Source organism: Scyliorhinus torazame, chromosome 27 (genome assembly GCF_047496885.1).
Source record: "Scyliorhinus torazame isolate Kashiwa2021f chromosome 27, sScyTor2.1, whole genome shotgun sequence".
Classification (NCBI taxonomy): Eukaryota; Metazoa; Chordata; class Chondrichthyes; order Carcharhiniformes; family Scyliorhinidae; genus Scyliorhinus; species Scyliorhinus torazame.
Window position 1 is genome coordinate 3207318 of NC_092733.1, and position 25978 is coordinate 3233295.

General features: G+C 51.8%; 1 protein-coding gene and 1 long non-coding RNA gene across 6 annotated transcripts in view; one reads left to right on the plus strand and one right to left on the minus strand.

Moving 5' to 3' along the window:
• The window catches only part of LOC140403128 (uncharacterized), a 437756-nt gene that overhangs the window by 385562 nt on the left and 26216 nt on the right, over positions 1-25978 (minus strand). The window lies entirely within an intron of this gene.
• LOC140403125 (interleukin-12 receptor subunit beta-2-like) overlaps positions 1-25978 on the plus strand; it is a 182832-nt gene that overhangs the window by 147021 nt on the left and 9833 nt on the right. For all 5 annotated transcript variants that reach the window (XM_072490770.1, XM_072490771.1, XM_072490772.1 and 2 more), the window contains 4 exons: positions 2965-3066; positions 18787-18942; positions 21307-21444; positions 23069-23165. In XM_072490770.1, the coding sequence (XP_072346871.1) occupies positions 2965-3066; positions 18787-18942; positions 21307-21444; positions 23069-23165 (493 nt within the window). The remainder of the gene's footprint in view (positions 1-2964; positions 3067-18786; positions 18943-21306; positions 21445-23068; positions 23166-25978) is intronic.

Consider the following 25978-nt stretch of genomic DNA (forward strand, 5'->3'; position numbering starts at 1 on the left):
GGAGGGAGCTTGACACTGTATCTAACCCCGTGCTGTACCTGTTCTGGGAGTGTTTGATGAAGTCAGTGTAGAGGGAGCTTTACTCTGTATCTAACCCCGTGCTGTACCTGTCCTGGGAGGGTTTGATGGGGACAGTGTAGAGGGAGCTTTACTCTTTATCACACCCCGTGCTGTACCTGTCCTGGGAGTGTTTGATGGGGACAGTGTAGAGGGAGCTTTACTTTGTATCTAACCCCGTGCTGTACCTGTCCTGGGAGTGTGTGATGGGGACAGTGTAGAGGGAGCTTTACTCTGTATCTCACCCCGTGCTGTACCAGTCCTGGGGGTGTTTGATGGGGACAGTGTAGAGGGAGCTTTACACTGTATTTAACCCCGTGCTGTACCTGTCCTGGGAGTGTTTGATGGGGACAGTGTAGAGGGAGCTTTACACTGTATCTAACCCCGTGCTGTACCTGTCCTGGGAGTGTTTGATGGGGACAGTGTTGAGGGAGCTTTACTCTGTATCTCACCCCGTGCTGTAACTGTCCTGGGAGTGTTTGATGGGGGCAGTGTAGAGGGAGCTTTACTCTGTATCTCACCCCGTGCTGTCTCTGTCCTGGGGGTGTTTGATGGGGACAGTGTAGAGGGAGCTTTACACTGTATCTAACCCCGTGCTGTGCCTGTCCTGGGAGTGTTTGATGGGGACAGTGTAGAGGGAGCTTTACTTTGTATCTAACCCCGTGCTGTACCTGTCCTGGGAGTGTGTGATGGGGACAGTGTAGAGGGAGCTTTACTCTGTATCTCACCCCGTGCTGTACCAGTCCTGGGGGTGTTTGATGGGGACAGTGTAGAGGGAGCTTTACACTGTATTTAACCCCGTGCTGTACCTGTCCTGGGAGTGTTTGATGGGGACAGTGTAGAGGGAGCTTTACACTGTATCTAACCCCGTGCTGTACCTGTCCTGGGAGTGTTTGATGGGGACAGTGTTGAGGGAGCTTTACTCTGTATCTCACCCCGTGCTGTAACTGTCCTGGGAGTGTTTGATGGGGGCAGTGTAGAGGGAGCTTTACTCTGTATCTCACCCCGTGCTGTCTCTGTCCTGGGGGTGTTTGATGGGGACAGTGTAGAGGGAGCTTTACACTGTATCTAACCCCGTGCTGTGCCTGTCCTGGGAGTGTTTGATGGGGACAGTGTAGAGGGAGCTTTACTCTGTATCTAATCCCGTGCTGTACCTGTCCTGGGAGTGTTTGATGGGGACAGTGTAGAGGGAGCTTTACTCTGTATCTCACCCCGTGCTGTACCTGTCCTGGGGGTGTTTGATGGGGACAGTGTAGAGGGAGCTTTACACTGTATCTAACCCCGTGCTGTACCTGTCCTGGGAGTGTTTGATGGGGACAGTGTAGAGGGAGCTTTACTCTGTATCTCACCCCGTGCTGTACCTGTCCTGGGGGTGTTTGATGGGGACATGGTGGAGGGAGCTTTACACTGTATCTAACCCCGTGCTGTACCTGTTCTGGGAGTTTTTGATGAAGTCAGTGTAGAGGGAGCTTTACTCTGTATCTAACCCCGTGCTGTACCTGTCCTGGGAGTGTTTGATGGGGACAGTGTAGAGGGAGCTTTACTCTGTATCACACCCCGTGCTGTACCTGTCCTGGGAGTGTTTGATGGGGACAGTGTAGAGGGAGCTTTACTTTGTATCTAACCCCGTGCTGTACCTGTCCTGGGAGTGTGTGATGGGGACAGTGTAGAGGGAGCTTTACTCTGTATCTCACCCCGTGCTGTACCAGTCCTGGGGGTGTTTGATGGGGACAGTGTAGAGGGAGCTTTACACTGTATTTAACCCCGTGCTGTACCTGTCCTGGGAGTGTTTGATGGGGACAGTGTAGAGGGAGCTTTACACTGTATCTAACCCCGTGCTGTACCTGTCCTGGGAGTGTTTGATGGGGACAGTGTTGAGGGAGCTTTACTCTGTATCTCACCCCGTGCTATACCTGTCCTGGGGGTGTTTGATGGGGACATTGTGGAGGGAGCTTTACACTGTATCTAACCCCGTGCTGTACCTGTTCTGGGAGTGTTTGATGGGGACAGTGTAGAGGGAGCTTTACTCTGTATCTAACCCCGTGCTGTACCTGTCCTGGGAGTGTTTGATGGGGACAGTGCTGAGGGAGCTTTACACTGTATTTAACCCCGTGCTGTACCTGTCCTGGGAGTGTTTGATGGGGACAGTGTAGAGGGAGCTTTACTCTGTATCTAACCCCGTGCTGTACCTGTCCTGGGAGTGTTTGATTGGGACAGTGTAGAGGGAGCTTTACTCTGTATCTCACCCCGTGCTGTATCTGTCCTGGGAGTGTTTGATAGGGACAGTGTAGAGGGAGCTTTACACTGTATTTAACCCCGTGCTGTACCTGTCCTGGGGGTGTTTGATGGGGACAATGTAGAGGGAGCTTTACTCTGTATCTCACCCCGTGCTGTATCTGTCCTGGGGGTGTTTGATGGGGACAATGTAGAGGGAGCTTTACTCTGTATCTAACCCCGTGCTGTACCTGTCCTGGGAGTGTTTGATGGGGAGACTGTAGAGGGAGCTTTACTCTGTATCTAACCCCGTGCTGTACCTGTCCTGGGTGTGTTTGATGGGGACAGTGTCGAGGGAGCTTTACTCTGTATCTAACCCCGTGCTGTACCTGTCCTGGGAGTGTTTGATGGGGAGACTGTAGAGGGAGCTTTACTCTGTATCTAACCCCGTGCTGTACCTGTCCTGGGAGTGTTTGATGGGGAGACTGTAGAGGGAGCTTTACGCTATACATAACCCATGGTGTACAAAACAAGACTGTGCTCTGAAGCAACACAATAATGGTTCCAGTATAACTGAGTCCTTGCCATCATTGGTGTGTGTGCTGAAGTTATAACACAAATCTTTGTTCCTGATTTATTTGTAAGCAGATACAACCATTTCCAGGAGTCCTCATGACCTTATTTTCTTTTCAGGCGTTCTGTATCCCTTGCTTCCGTACAAGATCTCTGTGTATGCTCGATATCAGGGAGGATTGGGGGGTCCAGTCTCCACTCTGGTATATGCAGAAGAAGGAGGTACAAGTTCCTGTTGCTGTCAGTGAAAGTCTACTCACAGTCTGTTACTGAGAGAGCTCATCTTCTCAACTATCAGGATGTTGCTTTAAATCATAGAAACCCTCCAGTTCAGGAGGCCATTCGGCCCAATCCATTTGCCCCATCCCCGTAACCCTACCTAATCGCTGGACACAAAGGGGCAATTTATCATGGCCAATCCGCCTAGCCTGCACATCTTTGGATTGTGGGAGAAAACCGGAGCACCCGGAGGAAACCCACACAGACACGGGGAGAAAGTGCAAACTCCTGTCGCTGTGAGGTGACAGTGCTAACCACTGCGCCACAGTGCTGCCCAGCGCCCAAGCACTATGAGGCAGCAGTGCTTACCACCGTGCCATCCAGTGTCCAGGCACTGTGAGGCAGCAGTGTTAGCCACTGTGCCACCGTGCCATCCAGTGTCCAGGCACTGTGAGGCAGCAGTGTTAGCCACTGTGCCACCGTGCCATCCAGTGTTCAGGCACTGTGAGGCAGCAGTGCTAACCACTGTGCCCTGGTGCCGCATAAGTGACATGAAAGTGACCTTTTATAGTCTGAAGGGATTTAATAGGCTGGATGTTTTTTTTTTTAAATAATTTTTATTAAAGGTTTTCATAAAATATCAATAACAAAATGAGAAAGAAAAGAACCCAACAGGGTTAAGTACAAAACACAATCTAAAAAAGCAACCCCCCAAACCCCTCCCCCCCCCGTGCCTAAATAATAAATGAACATTAACACCCCGACTTAAGACAACAGGTGTATACACCCCCTCAGACCCTCCAGTGTAAATAACATAAACAAAAATAAAGTAAACTCGGGGGGGGGGGCCCCGAGCTGCTGCTGCCACTGACCAATGTCTATCGTTCTGCCAGAAAGTCTAAGAACGGTTGCCACCGCCTAAAGAACCCTTGTACCGACCCTCTCAAGGCGAATTTCACCCTCTCCAATTTAATGAACCCTGCCATATCGCTGATCCAGGATTCCACGCTTGGGGGCCTCGTATCTTTCCACTGAAGAAGAATCCTTCGCCGGGCTACCAGGGACGCAAAGGCCAGAATTCCGGCCTCTTTCTCCTCCTGCACTCCCGGCTCCTCTGCCACCCCAAATATTGCGAGCCCCCAGCCCGGTTTGACCCTGGATCCTACCACCCTCGACACTGTCCTCGCTACGCCCTTCCAAAATTCCTCCAGCGCTGGGCATGCCCAGAACATATGGGTGTGATTTGCTGGGCTCCCTGAGCACCTAACACACCTGTCCTCACCCCCAAAGAACCTGCTCATCCTTGTCCCGGTCATGTGTGCCCTGTGCAACACCTTAAACTGTATGAGGCTGAGCCTCGCGCACGAAGAGGAAGAGTTCACCCTCCCTAGGGCATCTGCCCACGTCCCCTCTTCGATCTCCTCTCCCAACTCCTCCTCCCACTTACCTTTCAACTCCACCACCGAGGCCTCCTCCTCCTCCTACATCACCTGGTAAGTTTCCGAGATCATCCCCACTCCCACCCACCCCCCCGAGAGCACCCTGTCCTGTACTGTGTGTGGCAGTAGCCGTGGGAATTCCACCACCTGCCGTCTGGCAAACGCCCTTACCTGTAAGTACCTGAAGGTGTTCCCCGGGGGGAGCCCGTACTTCTCCTCCAGCTCACCCAAGCTCGCGAACTTCCCGTCCACAAACAGGTCCCCCTACTTTCGTATCCCTGCCCTGTGCCACCCCGAAAACCCTCCACCTGTTCTTCCTGGGGCGAACCGGTGGTTCCCCGTAATGGGGTCCACGCCGAGGTCCTAACTTCCCCCCTATGCCGCCTCCACTGCCCCCAAATTTTGAGGGCCCCCACCACCACCGGGCTCGTGGTATACCTCCTTGGAGGGAGCGGCAGCGGCGCCGTTGCCAGTGCCCCCAGACTCGTACCCACACAGGACGCCATCTCCAGCCTCTTCCATGCAGCCCCCTCCCCCTCCATCACCCACTTGCGCACCATTGTCGTATTGGCGGCCCAGTAGTACCCACAGAGGTTGGGCAGCGCCAGCCCCCCCCATCTCTACTCCGCTCCAGGAACACCCTTCTCACCCTCGGAGTCCCTCACGCCCACACAAACCCCATTATACTCCTGTTAACCCACCTGAAAAAAGCCTTCGGGATAAACACGGGGAGGCACTGGAACAGGAACAAAAACCTTGGGAGCACCGTCATTTTGATTGACTTCACCCTACCCGCCAGGGACAGCGGCAGCGCGTCCCACCTCTTGAACTCCTCCTCCATTTGCTCCACCAGCCTTGTAAAGTTAAGCCTATGCAGGGCCCCCCAGCTCCTGGCCACCTGGACCCCAAATATCTGAAACTCCTCGCCGCCCTTTTTAGTGGGAGCTCGCCGATCCCCCTCTCCTGGTCCCCTAGCTGAACTACAAACAGCTTCCCCATATTGAGCTTGTACCCTGAAAAGTCCCCGAATTCCCTAAGGATCCTCATTACCTCTGGCATTCCTCCCACCGGGTCCGCCACATACAGCAGCAGGTCGTCCGCATAAAGTGACACCCTATGCTCCTCCCCACCCCGCACCAACCCCCTCCAGTTCTTTGACTCTCTCAGTGCCATAGCCAGGGGTTCAATCGCCAGTGCGAAGAGCAGGGGGGACAGGGGACACCCCTGTCTCGTCCCTCGGTGCAACCGAAAGTACTCGGACCTCCTCCTATTTGTGGCCACACTCGCCATCGGGACCTCATACAACAGCCTAACCCACCTGACAAACCCCTCCCCAAACTCGAACCTCTTCAGCACCTCCCACAGGTACCTCCACTCTACCCTATCGAAGGCTTTCTCAGCGTCCATCGCCACCACTATCTCCGCCTCCCCCTCCCTCGCCGGCATCATGATAACGTTCAAAAGCCTCCGCACATTCGCGTTCAACTGTCTCCCCTTCACAAACCCCGTCTGGTCTTCATGGATGATCTGCGGCACACAATTCTCAAGGCTAAAGACCTTCGCCAGCACCTTGGCATCTACATTTAGCAAGGAAATCGGTCTGTAAGACCCACATTGCAGGGGATCCTTGTCCCACTTCAGGATCAAGGAGATCAGTGCCCGGGACATCGTCGGGGGTAAAGCCCCCACCTCCCTTGCCTCATTGAAGGTCTTAACTAACAGCGGGCCCAACAGGTCCATATATTTTTTATAGAACTCGACCGGGAAACCGTCCGGCCCCGGTGCCTTCCCCGCCTGCATGCTTCCTATCCCTTTGATCAGCTCCTCCAGCCCAATCGGGGCCCCCAGTCCCGCCACCAGTCCCTCTTCCACCTTTGGAAACCTCAATTGGTCCAGGAAATGGCCCATCCCTCCCTCCTCCCATGGGGGCTCGGATCGGTACAATTCCTTGTAGAAGTCCCTGAAGACCCTATTGATGCCAACCCCACTCCGCACCACGCTCCCGCCCCTGTCCTTGACTCCCCCGATCTCCCTAGCTGCGTCCCGCTTCCGAAGCTGATGCGCCAGCATCCGGCTTGCCTTTTCCCCATACTCGTAGACCGCCCCTTGGGCCTTCTTCCACTGCACCTCTGCCTTCCTGGTGGTCACCAGGTCGAATTCGGCCTGGAGGCTGCGCCTCTTCCTCAACAATCCTTCCTCGGGCACCTCCGCATACCTCCTATCTACCCTCACCATCTCCCCCACCAGCCTCTCCCTCTCCCCCCGCTCCGTCCGCTCCTTGTGTAGGCTGGATGTTTTGAAATTATTTCCATCTGTGGGGGAGATCAAAAGCCAGAGCCATTGACCAGCCATGAATAAATGCAGTTGGCACAGTGGTTAATGTTCCCTGATCTTGTCTTCATGATTCTGCAGAACTGCTGGTGACTTAGCCAGAACTAGGATTTATTTATCTATTTTATAAATTTAGAGGACCCAATTTTTCCAATTATGGTACAATTTAGCGTGGCCAATCCACCTACCCTGCACATCTTTAGGTTGTGGGGACAAAACCCACGCAAACACGGGGAAAATGTGCAAACTCCACAAAGTGACACAGAGCCGGGATCGAACCTGGGACCTCGGCACCGTGAGGCAGCAGTGCTAACCACTGTGCCACCGTGCTGCCCTTGAACTAGGAAGTTTTAATGTACACGTGGTAAGGTAACGATCAGATACAGACTGTGGTAGTCACCGCTGTTGTATTATATTGTATAAATGGGTATTACGGTAAGGCCCCTGTACTACAGGTACGGGGGTAGATCCCTGCCTGCTGGCTCCGCCCAGTAGGCAGAGTATAAATGTGTGTGCTCTCTGAACAGCAGCCATTTCGCCAGCTGCTGTAGGAGGCCACATATCTCTGTGTAATAAAGCCTCGATTACTCTCTACTCTTGCCTCGTCGTAATTGATAGTGCATCAATTTATTACACAAAGATTTTTCAGAGATGGATCTCCGCATCAAGCCGGATCGCCTGCAGCTGCATCCTCAAGCAGACAACGCCAAATAGGACTTCCAACATTGGCTAGCTTGCTTTGAAGCATACATCGGGTCTGCGTCAGACCCAATCTCAGAAGCACAGAAGCTCCAGATTCTGTACACGCGGCTGAGCTCCATCGTTTTTCCCCTCGTCCAGGACGTGCCTACCTACGCAGAGGCCCTGGCGCTACTGAAGGAGAATTACGCTCAGCAGACCAACACCTCCTATGAACGCGGCACCAACTTCCCGGTGAGTCTGTGGAAGATTTCTGGCGTGCCCTGCTCGCCCTGGTGAGAGACTGTGACTGCCAGGCCGTTTCGGCCACTGAACATTCAAACCATGAGAGACGCGTTCTTTACGGGCATAGGGTCTAACTACATCCACCAGCACCTCTTAGAAGGGGCCATGCTTGACCTCGCGGTGACCAAGAAACTAGCGCTCTCGCTCACGGTCGCCTCACGCAACGTACAGGCTTATGCCCCAGATCGCATGGCCCACCCCCCCTGTGCATCGTGGATCCCGCCAGCGGCCACCCCATCGTGGACCCCATCAGCGACCACCCCTAGCCAACCCCACGCCTGCACTGCGCGGATGCCAACCAACACCGGGGGACCCAAGTGCTACTTCTGCGGACAGACAAAATACCCCCGGCAGCATTGCCCGGCACGGAGAGCGCTCTGCAAGGCCTGTGGCAAGAAGGGACATTTCGCTGCAGTGTGCCAGGCCCGCTCAATCGCCGCTATTGTCCCACCACCCCCCACGTGCGGCCAGTGGGTGCCACCATCTTCCTCTCCTCAGACCACATGCGGCCCGTGGGCGCCGCCATCTTGCTCCACTCACAACACGTGCGGCCCGTGAGCGCCGCCATCTTGCTTGCCTCAGAACCAATGGGCGCCGCCACCTTGCCTGCCCCAGGACACGTGCGGCCCGAGGGCGCCGCTATCTTGCCTGCCCCATGACACGTGCAGCCCGTGGGCACCGCCATCTTACCCGCCTCAGGACCACTGCCCGCTGGGCACCTCATTGGGCTGCTCATCGCCTGCAACCGCCGACGACCAGTCGCATCTCGCCTAGGTCACGACCGACCAATCTCGACCGCACAACCTCGCGACCACTTCGACAAAGGGTCTGGACTCTGGGAGCACTGAGAGCTTCATCCATCCTGATACGGTAAGGCGCTGCTCCCTCGCAGTACACCCCGCTAACCAAAGAATCTCCCTGGCCTCCGGATCCCACGCCGTGGCGATCCGGGGATATTGCATCGCCACCCTCACCGCCAGGGCGTAGAGTTCAGCGGCTTCCGGCTCTACGTCCTCCCCAACCTCTGCACTGCCTTGCTACTCGGCCTGGACTTCAAGTGCAACCTCCAGAGCCTAACCCTGAAATTTGGCGGGCCCTTACCACCCCTTACTGTTTGCGGCCTCGCGACCCTTAAGGTCGACCCGCCTTCCATGTTTGCAAACCTCACCCCGGATTGCAAACCCGTCGCCACCAGGAGCAGACAGTACAGCGCCCAGGATAGGACCTTCATCAGGTCTGAGATCCAGCGGCTGCTGCGGGAAGGTATCAGCGAGGCCAGCAACAGCTCCTGGAGAGCCCAAGTTGTAGTGGTGATAAACAGAATGGTCGTTGACTACAATCAGACCATCAATCGGTACATGTAGCTCGATGCGTACCCCTTCCCACGCATATCTGATATGGTCAATCAGATTGCACAGTACCGGGTCTTCTCGACAGTGGACCTGAAATCTGCCTACCACCAGCTCCCCATCCGTAAGGCGGACTGCCCATACACTGCGTTCGAAGCAGACGGCCGACTTTACCATTTCCTTAGGGTTCACTTCGACGTCACCAACGGAGTCTCGGTCTTCCAACGGCCGATAAACCGAATCGTTGACCGGTACGGGCTGCGGGCCACTTTCCCGTACCTGGACAACGTCACCATCTGCAGTCACGACCAGCAGGACCACGACGCTAACCTTTCCAAATTTCTCCACACCGCCACACTCCTCAACCTAACCTACAACAAGGAGACCTATTGTTCAGCACGAACCGATTAGCCATCCTCGGCTATGTGATTCAGAACGGAGTTCTAGGGCCCGACCCCGATCGCATGCGCCCCCTCATGGAACTCCCCCTCCCCCACTGCCCCAAGGCCCTCAAACGATGCCTGGGGTTCTTTTTGTATTACGACCAGTGGGTCCCAAACTATGCGGACAAGGCCCGCCCACTCATTCAATCCACCGCTTTCCCACTGACGGCCGAGGCTCACCAGGCCTACAACCGTATCAAGGCCGACATCGCCAAGGCCGCGATGCACTCGGTCGACGAGACGCTCCCCTTCCAAGTCGAGAGCGATGCATCAGACGTCGCTCTGGCCGCCACCCTCAACCAGGCAGGCAGGCCCGTGGCATTCTTTTCCCGCACCCTCCATGCCTCCGAAATTCAGCACTCCTCCGTCGAAAAGGAGGCCCAAGCCATCGTAGAAGCTGTGTGGCATTGGAGGCATTACCTGGCCGGCAGGAGATTCACTCTCCTCACTGACCAACGGTCTGTTGCCTTCATGTTTAACAACACACAGCGGGGTAAGATCAAAAACGATAAAATCTTGAGGTGTTGGATTGAGCTCTCCACCTACAATTACGAGATTTTGTATCGCCCCAGTAAGCTCAACAAGCCCCCCGATGCCCTGTCCCGAGGTACATGTGCCAGCGCACAAATGGACCGACTCCGGACCCTGCACGACGATCTCTATCACCCAGGAGTCACCCGCTTTTACCACTTCATTAAGGCCCACAACCTGCCCTACTCCATCGAGGAACTCAGGGCTATCACCAGAGATTGCCAGGTCTGCGCGGAGTGTAAACCGAACTTCTACCGGCCAGACTGTGCACGCCTGGTGAAGGCCTCCCACCCCTTTGAACGCCTCAGCGTGGACTACAAAGGGCCCCTCCCCTCCACCGACCACAACACGTACTTTCTTAATGTGGTCGACGAGTATTCCCGATTCCCCTTCGCCGTCCCATGCCCCGATATGACATCTGCCACCATCATCAAAGCCCTCAACACCATCTTCGCTCTGTTCGGTTTCCCCGCCTACGTCCACAGCGACCAGGGATCGTCATTTATGAGCGAGGAGCTGCGCCAGTCCCTGCTCAACAGGGGCATTGCCTCAAGCAGGACGACCAGCTACAACCCCAGGGGAAACGGGCAGGTGGAGCGGGAGAATGGGACGGTCTGGAGGGCCGTCCAGCTGGCCCTACGGTCCAGAGATCTCCCGGCCTCCCGCTGGCAGGCGGTCCTCCCCGACGCACTTCACACCATTCGGTCGCTCCTGTGCACCGCGACCAACGAAACCCCCCATGAATGTCTCTTTGCCTTCCCCAGGAAGTCCACCTCCGGGGTTTCGCTCCCAACGTGGCTGGCAGCTCCAGGACCCGTTCTCCTCCGCAAGCACGTGCGGCTCCACAAGGCGGACCCGTTGGTTGAGAGAGTACAGCTACTCCATGCGAACCCGCAGTACGCCTATGTGGCGTACGCCGACGGCCGCCAAGACACACTCTCCCTCAGGGATCTGGCACCAGCTGGGTCTCCCGCCACCCTCCCCTCCTCCGGCGCCCCACCGCAGCCCCCGCTTCAGGACAATCCGTCCTCCCCTTGCTCCCACCTGGGGTTGAAGAGGATTTCGACACGCTCCCGGAGTCACTGAAGACCAAGCCGACACCTGAGTCGCCACCAGCACTGCGGCGCTCTCAACGATAGATCAAGGCGCCTGATTGTCTAAATTTGTAATCTTCTCTGTAATTTTAAAACCAATCTGTATGTATCTAGTTTTCCACCCCCCCCCCCCCCCCCCCCGCTGGACTCATTTTTAACAGGGGGTGAATGTGGTAGTCACCGCTGTTGTATTATATTATTATATTGTATATATGGGTATTACAGTAAGGCCCCTGTACTACAGGTACGGGGGTAGATCCCTGCCTGCTGGCTCCGCCCAGGAGGTGGAGTATAAATGTGTGTGCTCTCCGAACAGCAGCCATTTCGTAAGCTGCTGTAGGAGGCCACACATCTCTGTGTAAAAAAGCCTCGATTACATTCTACTCTCGTCTCGTCGTAATTGATAGTGCATCACAGGCCAAGTTATCATCGAGTTAAATTAGACTCTCCTGGAACTTCCCTTGTGTGTGACTGTCCTCATGAACGCCGTACAACCTTCTGACCAGATTCCCATGTCACAAGTCTGATATCTCAAGACCGCATGGCAGACCTGTACCGCCACCTACTGGTTGGATGTCACACTGCTGAACACAGGTAAAATTATCCACAGGCATATCACCACAGTTAGCACTGCTGCCTCACGGCGCCGAGGACCCAGGTTCAATCCCAGGTCACTGTCCGTGTGGAGTTTGCACATTCAACCCGTGTCTGCGTGAGTCTCACCCCCACAACCCAATAACAGGAAGACAGAGTACTGGGCTAATGGTAAGATTCTTGGCAGTGTGGATGAGCAGAGAGATCTCGGTGTCCATGTACATAGATCCCTGAAAGTTGCCACCCAGGTTGAGAAGGTTGTTAAGAAGGCGTACGGTGTGTTAGCTTTTATTGGTAGAGGAATTGAGTTTCAGAGCCATGAGGTCATGTTGCAGCTGTACAAAACTCTGGTGTGCCCGCATTTGGAGTATTGCGTGCAATTCTGGCCGCCGCATTATAGGAAGGATGTGGAAGCATTGGAAAGGGTGCAGAGGAGATTTACCAGAATGTTGCCTGGTATGGAGGGAAGATCTTATGAGGAAAGGACTTGAGGCTGTTTTCGTTAGAGAGAAGGTTAAGAGGTGACTTAATTGAGGCATACAAGATGATCAGAGGATTGGATAGGGTGGACAGTGAGAGCGTTTTTCCTCGGATGGTGATGTCTAGCATGAGGGGACATAGCTTTAAATTGAGGGGAGATAGATATAAGACAGATGTCAGAGGTAGGTTCTTTACTCAGAGAGTAGTAAGGGCGTGGAATGCCCTGTCTGCAACAGTAGTGGACTCGCCAACACGATGGGCATTCAAATGGTCATTGGATAGACATATGGGCAAAATTCTCCGGCATTGGCGCGATGTCTGCCGACTGGCGCCCAAAACGGCGCAAATCAGTTCGGCATCGCGCCGCCCCAAAGGTGCGGAATGTTCCGCATTTTTGGGGGCTGAGCCCCAGCCTTAAGGGGCTAGGCCCGCGCCGGACGAATTTCCGCCCCGCCAGCTGGCGGAAAAGGCCTTTGGTGCCCCGCCAGCTGGCGCGGAAATGACATCTCCGGGCGGCGCATGCGAGGGAGCGTTAGCGGCCGCTGACGGCATTCCCGCGCATGCGCAGCGGAGGGAGTTTCTTCCGCCTCCGCCATGGTGGAGACCGTGGCGAAGATGGAAGGGAAAGAGTGCCCCCACGGCACAGGCCCGCCCGCGGATCGGTGGGCCCCAATCGCGGGCCAGGCCACCGTGGGGGCACCCCCCAGGGCCAGATCGCCCCGCGCCCCCCCCAGGACCCTGGAGCCCGCCCGCGCCACCTTGTCCCGCCGGTAAGGTAGGTGGTTTAATCTACGCCGGCGGGACAGGCATTTTAGCGGCGGGACTTCGGCCCATCTGGGCCGGAGAATCGCGGGGGGGGGGGGGGCCAACCGGCGGGGCGCGATTCCCGCCCCCTCCGAATATCCGGTGCCGGAGAATTCGGCAACCGGCAGGGGCGGGATTCACGCCAGCCCCCGACGATTCTCCCACTCAGCAGGGGGTCGGAGAATCTCACCCATGGACGATAAGGGAATAGTGTAGATGGGCTTTAGAGTGGTTTCACAGGTCGGCACAACATCGAGGGCCGAAGGGCCTGTACTGCGCTGTTATGTTCTATGTTCTATGTGCAGGGTGGGTGGATTGGCCACGCTACATTGCACATTAAAAAAAGTTAATTTTTTAAAAAATTATTAAAAATGACTAAATCCAGTAAAGTAGTTACTGTGGGTCAGGCAGGCAAGGGGAGAGTGTGTAACAGTGAGTTTGCTGCATTCTCTTGCCACATGCTGTGCTCATTTATCCCCCTGCTCCCGCTCCTTCCTCCCCTTCCTACTCCAGTTGAATGCTGAACGGGGCAATGACCATTAGAAAGGCCATTGCTGCTCCTTGGGGCAAAACAATGAGGGAGAAAGGAATAGTGGGATATGTAGTTTGAGTGAAATGATGAAAGGTGAGAGGAGGCTCGTGTGGAACACAAACAACACAGAGCAGTTGTGCGGCATGGCCTATTTCTGTACTGGAAATGCTGTGTTATTCCTCACCCTGTGTCCTCATTAATCAACTCCTGAACACTGGCTATTGCCGAAAGAATGCCGCTTTCTGATCCGATTATAGACAGCACATGAAAATGTGAGCAAGCATATGTTACAGATTCACAAGGATGATACCGACTGACTGTTATGGGAAGAGACCCGAAATACCGATTCTGAGAGAAGATTTAACAGTGGTTTTAAGATTATAAAGGTTTTGATAGAGTGAGGGGGTAAACACTATTATTCTGGCCAGGGGGTCGGTAATGAGGGTCATCAAATTCAGAGTGTGCTCAGGGAGATTGGGGAAATGTGTTTACACATTGCCATGGGGGTGGTGAATCTGTGGAACTCTTTGCCGCAGAAGGCTGTGGAGGCCAAATCACTGAATGTCCTTAAGACAGAGAGAGATAGATTCTTGATTAATAAGGGGATCAGGGGTTATGGGGAGAAGGCAGGAGAATGGGGATGAGAAAAATATCAGCCCTGATTGAATGGTAGAGAAGACTCGATGGGCCGAGTGGCCTAATTCTGCTGCTATGTCTTATGGGGGAAGTTTCAAACTGTTGCCGGGATCCAGACATATGCTTATTTCTGATCCTGGAGCAGCTGAGCTCCGAGTTTGATTAAAGAACAAAGAAAAGTACAGCACAGGAACAGGCCCTTCGGCCCTCCAAGCCTGTGCCGACCATGCTGCCCGACTAAACTACAATCTTCTACACTTCCTGGGTCCGTATCCCTCTATTCCCATCCTATTCGTGTATTTGTCAAGATGCCCCTTAAACGTCACTATCGTCCCTGCTTCCACCACCTCCTCCGGCAGCGAGCTCCAGGCACCCGCTACCCTCTGAAAAAACTTGCCCCGTACATTTCCTCTAAACCTTGCCCCTTAAACCTATGCCCCCTAGTAATTGATCCCTCTACCCTGGGAAAAAGCCTCTGACTATCCACTCTGTCTATGCCCCTCATAATTTTGTAGACCTCTATCAGGTCGCCCCTCAACCTCCGTTGTTCCAGTGAGAACAAACCGAGTTTATTCAACCGCTCCTCATAGCTAATGCCCTCCATACCAGACAACATCCTGGTATATCTCTTTTGTACCCTCTCTAAAGCCTCCACATCCTTCTGGTAGTGTGGCGACCAGAATTGAACACTATACTCCAAGTGTGGCCTAACTAAGGTTCTATACAGCTGCAACATGACTTTCCAATTTTTATACTCAATGCCCCGGCCAATGAAGGCAAGCATGCCGTATGCCTTCTTGACTACCTTCTCCACCTGTGTTGCCCCTTTCAGTGACCTGTGGACCTGTACACCTAGATCTCTCTATCAATACTCTTGAGGGTTCTACCATTCACTGTATATTTCCTACCTGCATTAGATCTTCCAAAATGCATTACCTCACATTTGTCCGGATTAAACTCCATCTGCCATCTCTCCGCCCAAGTCTCCAAACGGTATAAATCCTGCTGTATCTTCTGACAGTCTTCAACGCTATCCGCTATTCCACCAACCTTTGTGTCGTCTGCAAACTTACTAATCAGACCAGTTACATTTTCCTCCAAATCATTTATATATACTACGAACAGCAAAGGTCCCAGCACTGATCCCTGGGGAACAAGGCTCGTCACAGCCCTCCAATCAGAAAAGCACCCTTCCATTGCTATTATCTGCCTTCTATGACCTCGCCAGTTCTGTATCCATCTTGCCAGCTCACCCCTGGTCCCGTGTGACTTCACCTTTTGTACCAGTTTGCCATGAGGGACCTTGTCCATGGCCTTACTGAAGTCCATATAGACAACATCCTCTGCCCTATCTGCATCAATCATCTTTGTGATCTCTTCGAAAAACTCTATCGAGTTAGTGAGACACGACCTCCCCTTCAGAAAACCGTGCTGCCTCTCACTAATACGTCCATTTGCTTCCAAATGGGAGTAGATCCTGTCTCGAAGAATTCTCTCCAGTAATTTCCCTACCACTGAAGTAAGGCTCACCGGCCTGTAGTTCCCTGGATTATCCTTGCTACCCTTCTTAAACGAAGGAACAACATTGGCTATCCTCCAGTCCTCCGGGACATCACCTGAAGACAGTGAGGATCCAAAGATTTCTGTCAAGGCCTCAGCAATTTCCTCTCTAGCTTCCTTCAGTATTCTGGGGTAGATCCCATCAGGCCCTGGGGACTTATCTACATTAATATTTTTCAAGACGCCCAACACCTCGTTTTTGTGGATCTCATGTGACCCAGGCTATCTACACACCCTTCTCCAGACTCAACATCCACCAATTCCTTCTCTTTGGTGAATACTGATGCAAAGTATTCATTTAGTACCTCGCCCATTTCCTCTGGCTCCTCATATAGATTCCCTCGCCTGTCCTTCAGTGGGCCAACCCTTTCCCTGGCTACCCTCTTGCTTTTTATGTACGTGTAAAAAGCCTTGGGATTTTCCTTAACCCTATTTGCCAATGACTTTTCGTGACCCCTTTTAGCCCTCCTGACTCCTTAAGTTCCTTCCTACTTTCCTTATATTCCACACAGGCTTTGTCTGTTCTCAGCCTGACAAATGCCTCCTTTTTCTTTTTGACGAGGCCTACAATATCTCTCGTTATCCAAGGTTCCTGAAATTTGACGTATTTATCCTTCTTCCTCACAGGAACATGCCGGTCCTGAATTCCTTTCAACTGGCATTTGAAAGCCTCCCACATGTCAGATGTTGATTTACCCTCAAACACCGCCCCCAATCTAGGTTCTTCAGTTCCCGCCTAATATTGTTATATTGCCTTCCCTCAATATAGCACATTCACCCTAGGACCACTCTTATCCTTGTCCACCAGCACTTTAAAATTTATTGAATTGTGGTCACTGTTCCTGAAATGTTCTCCTACTGAAACTTCTACCACCTGGCCGGGCTCATTCCTCAATACCAGGTCCAGTACAGCCCCTTCCCTCGTTGGACTATCTACATAATGTTTTAAGAAGTTCTCCTGGATGCTCCTTACAAACTCTGCCCCATCCAAGCCCCTAGCACTGTGAGTCCCAGTCAATATTGGGGAAGTTAAAGTCTCCCATCACAACAACCCTGTTGCTTTTACTCCTTTCCAAAATCTGTCTACCTATCTGCTCCTCTATCTCCCGCTGGCTGTTGGATGGCCTGTAGTAAACCCCCAACATTGTGACTGCACCCTTCTTATTTCTGATCTCTACCCATATAGCCTCGCTGCCCTCTGAGGTGTCCTCCCGCAGTACCGCTGTGGTATTCTCCCAAACCAGTAGCGCAACTCCGCCTCCCCTTTTACATCTCCCTCTATCCCGCCTGAAACATCTGAATCCTGGAAGGTTTAGCTGCCAATCCTATCCTTCCCTCAACCAGGTCTCTGTAATGGCAACAACATCATAGTTCCAAGTACTAATCCAAGCTCTAAGTTCATCTGCCTTACGTGTTACACTTCTTGCATTAAAACATATGCACTTCAGGCCACCAGTCCCGCTGTTTTCAGCAACATCTCCCTGACTGCTCTTCCTCAGAGCCATACTGGCCCGATTCCCTAGTTCTCCCTCAATTTTTTCACCTTCTGACCTATTGCTCCAGTACCCACCCCCCTGCCATACTAGTTTAAACCCTCCCGTGTGACACTAGCAAACCACGCGGCCAGGATATTTATGCCTCTCCAGTTTAGAAGCAACCCATCCTTCTTATACAGGTCACACCTGCCCCGGAAGAGCTCCCAGTGGTCCAGTTAACAGAAACCCTCCCTCCTACACCAGCTGTTTAGTCACGTGTTTAGCTGCTCTATCTTCCTATTTCTAGCCTCACTGGCACGTGGCACAGGGAGTAATCCCGAGATTACAATCCTAGAGGTCCTGTCTTTTAACTTTCTGCCTAGTTCCCTGAATTCCTGCTGCAGGACCACATGCCCCTTCCTGCCGGTGTCGTTAGTACCAATATGTACAACGACCTCTGCCTGTTTGCCCTCCCCTTCAGGATGCCCTCTACCCGTTCGGAGACATCCTGGATCCTGGCACCAGGGAGGCAACATACCATCCTGGAGTCTCTTTCACGTCCACAGAAGCGCCTATCTGTGCCCCTGACTATAAAGTCCCCCAAGACTATTGCTCTTCTGCGATTTGACCCTTCCTGCTGAACATCAGAGCCAGCTGTGGTGCCACTGCTCTGGCTGCTGCTGTTTTCCCCTAATAGGCTATTCCCCCAACAGTGTCCAAAGGGGTATACCTGTTCGAGAGGGGGACAACCACAGGGGATTCCTGCACTGACTGCCTGCCCCTTCTGGTGGTCACCCATCTCTCTGCCTGCATCTTGAGTGTGACCACATTTATATAACTCCTATCTATGACGCTTTCTGCCACCTGCATGCTCTTAAGTGCATCCAATTGCTGCTCCAACCGAACCACGTGGTCTGTGAGGAGCTGCCATTGGTTACACTTACTGCAGATGTAGTCGACCGGAACGCTGGAAGCGTCACAGATCTGCCACATCTCACAGTTGGAGCACACCCCCCGCTGAGTGACATTTAAGCACTAATTAATTAATTTAAAATAAACACTTGAATTATTGTTAGATTGAGTTACAATTAACTATCTGGCCCTGACACTGGATGAGTTTTACTGTAAAATTAAATGCTAAATACCGATCTCTGCCCTCAGGTTTAGTTACTCCACTATCTAGTTAATCAATTAGATTTTTTTTTTTTTGCAATATTATTTTGTTTCAAATTTAACAGATTCCCAATCAGCCAATCAGGTCAGAGCTTTACTGTGATGTCACTTACAGCCCCCCCCCCCCCCCCCACCCCACACACACACACACAATTTGGTGTATCTCAAGTTTCACTGAACAAACTAAATCAACATTAAACCATCTCTGATTATCCGGTGCTCACTGAACTGCAGCACTTTAAACTGTTGTTTAATCTGTTGTTTTACTCCTTGCAGACTCTCTTTCATCTTTTCACAGTTCCTCTTGCTGGGCCCGCAATTTTAATTTTAAATATGTCCCACTCTGGCGTCACTCTGCAATGGAAGGTGCTCCCCCTGGAGAAGCGTCAGGGGTTTGTTCGATACTATACTCTGTACTATGTCAAAAAGCCAGCTGGAGACGACAAGCACAAGGGTAAGAGCAACCAAGCAAGTATTTTGTATTTTGTGTCTGTCTTCACAAAAGGCAGCCCAGGAACACTGGAAAAGCAGGATGGAAAGAGGAGGGAGGAACTGATGGGCTGAATGGCCTCCTTCTGCACTGTGAATTCTATAAGACTAAAATAATCACTAGAGAAAAAGTACCAGGAAAACTAATGGAATGATGGACTAATGGTTTTGGATCCCTTTGGCCCTCATGCACGCTCCTCCAATGGAACCTGTTGGATGAAAGTGAAGCCGTCCGGTGTCAGAAAGTCTGGAGTCTCCATCTGTCCAAAGTTCTGCATTTTTTTCCGTAAAATTTTATTTTAAAATAAAATAAATGGGAAAAAAATAAAATGAATAAAATAAATTAATAAAATGAATAAAAGCCCCCCCGAACTTGTAAAAAAAAAATGAATAAAATAAATGAAAAAAATAAAAATTTAATGAATAAAATGAATTTTAAAAACCTGAACTTGTAAAACAAAAAACGGCGACCGTTTAAAAAAATAACGGCAGCACTGCACATGCGCGCCGATGATCGAATGCGGTCGAATTTTTTTTTACATGTTCGCGGCCATTTTAAATGGCCGCTTGCAGCCGGCGTTATTAAAAGCCGGCTGCTGCACGGGGATTTGCGCGGTCGGGAGCGCCGCGAAGGATGGCTCCGGGACCCGCCCGCGACCCACCCGCGGGTCGCGCCCCCGAGTTTGAAGAACACTGGTCTACACCTTAACGTGTTAAAGGAAGTGGCTGCAGAGATACTTGATCCATTGATCATAGAATTTACAGTGCAGAAGGAGGCCATTCAACCCATTGAGTCTGCACTGGCCCTTGGAAAGAGCACCCTACTTAAGCCCACCTAACCTTTTGGACAAAAGGGGCAATTGATCATGGCCAATCCACCTAACCTGCACATCTTTGGACTATGGGAGGAAACCGGAGCACCTGGAGGAAGCCCATGCAGACACGGGGAGGATGTGCAGACTCCGCACAGTCACCTGAGGCTGGAATTGAACCCGGGACCCTGGAGCTGTGAGGCAGCAGTGCTAACCACTGTGCCACCGTGCCGCCCAATTGTAATCTTCCTAAATTCCCCAAAATTTGGAAAGCTCCCACAGGTTAGAAAACTACAACTGTTACACCCTCAGTTCAAGAAAGGAGGGAGACAGAAAGCAGGGAACAGTAGGTCAGTAACATAACATCTGTTATTGGAAAAATGTTAGAATCCATGAAGGACATTGTAGCAAGACATTTAGAAAATCATAATATAACAAGGTAGAGTCAACATGATTTTATGAAAGGGAAATCGTGTTTGGCAAATTTATTAAGCGTTCTTTGAGAATGTAACAAAGGAGAACCAGTAGATGTAGTGTATTTGGATTTCCAAAAGGCATTCGAAAAGATAGCACGCAAAAGCTGACTGCACCAAGTAAGGATTCCTGGTGCAGGAGGTGATATATTCGCATGGATAGAGGAATGGCTCACTAAAAAGAAACAGACAGTGAGGATAAATGGGTCATTGTCAGACTGGCAAACTGTAACGAGTGGAGAGACACATGGATCATTGTTGGGACCTCAATTATTTACCTATATCAATGATTTGGATGAAGAGACAGACTATATTGTAGCCAGGCTTGCTGATGATACAAAGATCGATAAGACTGCAAGGTGTAAAGAGGATGGAAAGAGTTTACAAATGGAGAGGGGCAGGAGAAATCATGGAGAGGGAGGTGGGTGTACTGGTACATGAATCACAAAACAAATGGAATGTGGGCTACAACTGAGACCCCCACGCCTGGAGTAGCCTCCTTACTCCTGTTTCGAATGATCACACCTCAAGTCCTGCTTCAGCCCGACAATGACAGCAGGTATAATTGATGTGACAGTGTACAGAGCACTCCACAGGAGCAACAGGTCACTCAACAATCCTCATATTTGAACCTACAAACATATTGTACCAGGAGTAGTTGCTGGGGTTGTCGCGGTGAGTTTTCTGGGATGCTCAGTGTGAAGCCCCTATCCTTGGTGAGTTGTCTGAGGTGACACTGTGCGCCTCAGGACCCCAGGCTAGAGAAGTAGATAAACGAAGGGCTCCTAATCGTGCTCCAGTCAGTCTACAGGACAGTGAATGTGTGAATCTTGGATGACAACACTTCTGCACAATTGACCCCTTCATTCAATAAGATGCACAAATCACTCATCTGGTCACACACCAAAAGATTTGCTACTGGTATAATGTATAGAGGGTGACTATCTACTGTGAATCCTCTATGGCAGCCCCAAGAGACAGTGGAACAATGAATATCACCCTGCTATCCCTGGCCTTTTCATAAGTCTTAATTCTTTCTTACAGCTTTGAATATAAGTTGTACAATAGACAGATACACATTGCTGAACTTGGAGCCTGACAGTTCTTACAGGATCTGGATGACTGCGTCCACCATTGTGGGAGAGGGCGAAAGAGGGCCATACGTAAACTTCAGGACACAAGGTACTGTTAAGACCATAAGACATAGGAGCAGAATTAGAATTAGGCCACTCGGCTCAACGAGTCTGCTCCGCCATTCAATCCCCATTCTCCTGCCTTCTCCCCATAACCTCTGATCCCCTTATTAATTAAGAACCCATCTATCTCTTAAAGACACTCAGTGATTTGGCCTCCACAGCCTTCTGCGGCAAAGTGTTCCACCGATTCACCACCCTCTGGCTGAAGAAATTCCTCCTCATCTCTGTTTTAAACGATCGTCCCTTTAGTCGGAGATGGTGTCCTCTGGTTCCAGTTTCCTACAAGTAGAAACATCCTCTCCACGTCCACTCTATCCAGGCCTCGCAGTATCCTGTTAGTTTCAATAAGATCCCCCCTCACCCTTCTAAACTCCAACGAGAACAGATCCAGTGTCCAAGGCGTGACGCTGTCGGTGAAGGCCATAGCTGAGGGTCACGGCAGAATGTCCGCCTCTCTGGGGGATGTTACCCGGTACCAGGCTGACCTTGATGAGGTTCTGCGGGACATGTCCCACTCTCAGATGGGAATGTCTGAGGCGCTGCGGAGCTTGTCCCAGTCGCAGGTGAACATTGTCGAGGAACTGCAGAGCATGGCCCAGTCACTAAGGAGCATCGCCGAGGGCGTCGACATGATGGTGCGGACCCTGGGGAACCGCCAGGGCTGGCAGAGCCAGATAATGCAGGGGCAGCCAGCAGCCCAACCTCCGAACCCTTGGCCCACCTCTCCAGGCATCCGCCCTCCCCATGGTACTCACCTACCCTCCGGCCATGGACATGTCCCCGGAGCGGTGTCCCATCCCCTGGGTGTGTGGTGTTGCCTCCCCGCAGTGTTTAAGCACAGTGTCCAGGCATCGCGGTCTGATTGGGATGCTGGACAGTGACTCCCACATGCTACTTGGCCCGCCCACCCACGGGAATCCACTTGGGTTGTGTGAAGTGCTCATTTAACCACGATTGCCAATTCCCGATTGGCGATAGCCTTCAGCCGCACAGCCAAAGGCCTCGACAGTCGGCGGGGATTATGGGTGGTTGGTGGGGCAGACGAACAGGGTTGCCCCTGGAATGGGTAAACACGATCCAGGGCTTGGCAGGGTGGTGCTGTGCACGGTCCCACCCCCCCCCATCCTCCGATTGCGGCCCACTCTGCAAAGAGTCCCCCACCACCAGCGAGGGTCCCCTCAACCCCGCCGAGCACAGGTGCAGCAATCCCAGCGCCCCCGGGCTCTTTGCCTGTGAGAAAAGATGGTTACTCACATCCTTGGCTCCCCACAGAAGCCCTTTCGCCAAGTTCAATTTTTTAAAAAGGAGTACAAATTGGCGCCAGCGTGACCACGTGCTGGAGAGGGCATTAAATCACGGGAGGCCGCTGGATATGGAGTTGCTCTCGTTGAGTGTCTGGAAATTGGGCTTAAGTGGTGATAATTGGTTTCTCGCCTCGCTCCGGCGGGATCCCGATTTCGCCTACGGGAGCGGGCAGGTTGCATCGCAAACTGGCGCCTGGCACGGTTCTCGTTTTCCGCCTCTCCCGCTATTCACCGGCCTCGTTTCACTCGAGTGAGAGTGCCCGTTGTTTAGATTCTAATATTAGTGCTGCTTTATTTTGTGTTCAGGTTCGCAGATCCTGTTCTGGATTGCTGCGGTGCTGCTATCGTGCTCTGTGCTGGTCGGAGTGATTGGTCTCCTTTTCTGCACATACTGTGAACAAAGGTGAGTCAGTCTCCTCCCACTTACTGAAACTCGGCACCTTGGAGAAAATGTCTGTAAGCTGTTCAACCAGGTGTTTGTATCGCTGAATTTTAAAAAAAATATTTACAGGTGTGTGCGTCGCTGGCTGGGCCAGCATTTATTACCCATCCCTAATTGCCCTTGAGAAGGTGGTGGTGAGCTGCCTTTCTGAATCGCTGCAGACAGTGAGCTGTAGGTACACCCATTGTGCTGTTAGGGAGAGAGTTCCAGGACTTTAACCCAGCCACAGTGAAGGAACGGTGATATATTCCCAAGACAGGAGGCTGTGTGTTCTCATGTATCTGCTGCCCTTGTCCTTCTAGATCGTTGCAGTCAAGTGGTAGCTTGAGACCACAAAGAAAGTAGCCAAATGTGTTGCTTAAAAGAGGCTCTTTATATAAATAAATAACAAGTTTAGCAGCAACAGTAACTTAGCAGGACAGTAGTAACAGTAATAACTATGAAAACAGGAGCTCTAGCAAAAACAGGTCTGGCTTACAATGCACCTCTTGCAGATTGAAAAAGCCACCCAAAGTTGTTCATGGTCAGAACCCTCAACAGACGCCAATAAAACAATTAATCAGGAGAGAAGAAGATTTAGAAGAATACTCTGTACTCAAAATGACTCTCTAACAATTTGGAAGGCGCTGCATGGGAGCCTTGGTGAGTTCCTGCGGTCCATCCATAGATGGTGCACAATGCTGCTACTGTGCGCCGGTGGTAGAGGGAGCGAGTGTCTGTGGAAGGGGTGCCAATAAAGTGGGCTGCCGGGCAGCATGGTGGTTAGCACTGCTGCCTCACGGCGCCGAGGTCCCAGGTTCGATCCCGGCTCTGGGTCACTGTCCGTGTGGAGTTTGCACATTCTCCCCGTGTTTGAGTGGGTTTCGTCTCCACAACCCAAAGATGTGCAGGGCAGGTGGATTGGCCATGCTAAATTGCCTCTTAATTGGAAAAAATTAATTGGGAAAATAAAAAAAAATAAAGTGGGCTGCTTTGTCCTGCTTAGTGTCGGGCTTCTTAAGTGCTGTTGGAGCTGCACTCATCCAGGCAAATGGAGAGTATTCCACGACACTCCTGAATAACATAGATACATTCGAGCCTGCTCCGCCATTCATCACGATCATGGCTGATCATCCAATTCAATAGCCTAATCCTGCTTTTCCCCATAGCCTTTGATCCCATTCTCCCTAAGTGCTATATCCAGCCGCCTCTTGAATATATTCAAAGTTTTAGCACCAACTACTTCCTGTGGTAATGAATTGCACAGGCTCACCACTCTCTGGGTGAAGAAATGTCTCCTTATCTCTGTCCGAAATGGTTTACCCTGAATCCTCAGGCTGTGACCCCTGGTTCTGGACACACCCATCATTGGTAACATCTTCCCTGCATCTCCCCTGTCTAGTCCTGTTAGAATTTTATAAGTCTCTATGAGATCCCCCCTCATTCTTCTGAACTCCAGCGAGAACAATCCCAACCTAGTCAATCTCTCCTCATATGACAGTCCCGCCATCCCTGGAATCAGTCTGGTAAACCTTCGCTGCACTCCCTCGAGAGCAAGAACATCCTTCCTCAGAGAAGGAGACCAAAACTGCACACACTATTCCAGGTGTGGCCTCACCAGGGCCCTGTACAATTGCAGCAACACATCCCTGCTTCTATACTCGAAACCTCTCGCAATGAAGGCCAACATACCATTAGCCTTCTTTACCGCCTGCTGCACCTGCAAGCTTACCTTCAGCGACTGGTGCACAAGGACACCCAGGTCCCGCTGCACTCTCCCCTCTCCCAATTTACAACCATTCAGGTAGTAATCTGCCTTCCTGTTTTTGCTTCCAAAATGAATAACCTCACACTTAACCAAATTATACTGCATCTGCCATTGGTTTGCCCACTCGCCCAACCTGTCCAGATCATGCTGTAGGATCCCTGCATCCTCATCACAGTTCACCCTCCCACCAAATTGGTATCATCTGCAAAGTTTGAGATGTTACATTTTGTTGCCTCAGCCAAATCATTAATATATATTGTGAATAGCTGGGGTCCCAGCACCGATCCCTGTGGTACCCCACTGGTTACTGCCTACCAATTTGAAAAGGACCCATTAATTCCTACTCTTTGTTTCCTGCCTGCCAACCAGTTTTCTATCCACCTGAACACATTTCCCCCAATCCCATGCGCTTTACTTTTACACAATAATCTCTTAAGCGGGACTTTGTCAAACGCCTTCTGAAAGTCCAAATATACCACATCGACTGGTTCTCCCTTGTCGACTGTACTGGTTACCTCTTCAAAAAATTCCAACTGATTTGTCAAGCATGATTTTCCTTCATAAATCCATGCTGACTCTGACTGATCCTGCCACTGCTTTCTAAATGTTCCGCTATAAAGTCCTTGATAATGGATTCAAGCATTTTCCCCACTACCGATGTTCAGCTTGCTGGTCTATAATTCCCTTTCTCTCGACCTGCCTTTTGAATATCGGAGTGACGTGAGCGACCCTCCAATCTGCAGGGACAGTTACAGAGTCTATAGAATCCCGGAAGATGACCACCAATGCATCCACTATTTCCAGAGCCACCTCCTTAAGCACTCTGGGATGCAGTCTAAGGCAGCACGGTAGCACAAGTGATAACACTGTGGCTTCACAACGCCAGGGTCCCAGGTTCAATTCCCCGCTGGGTCACTGTCTGTGCGGAGTCTGCACGTTCTCCCCGTGTCTGCGTGGGTTTCCTCCGGGTGCTCCGGTTTCCTCCCACAGTCCAAAGACGTGCAGGTTAGGTGGATTGGCAATGATA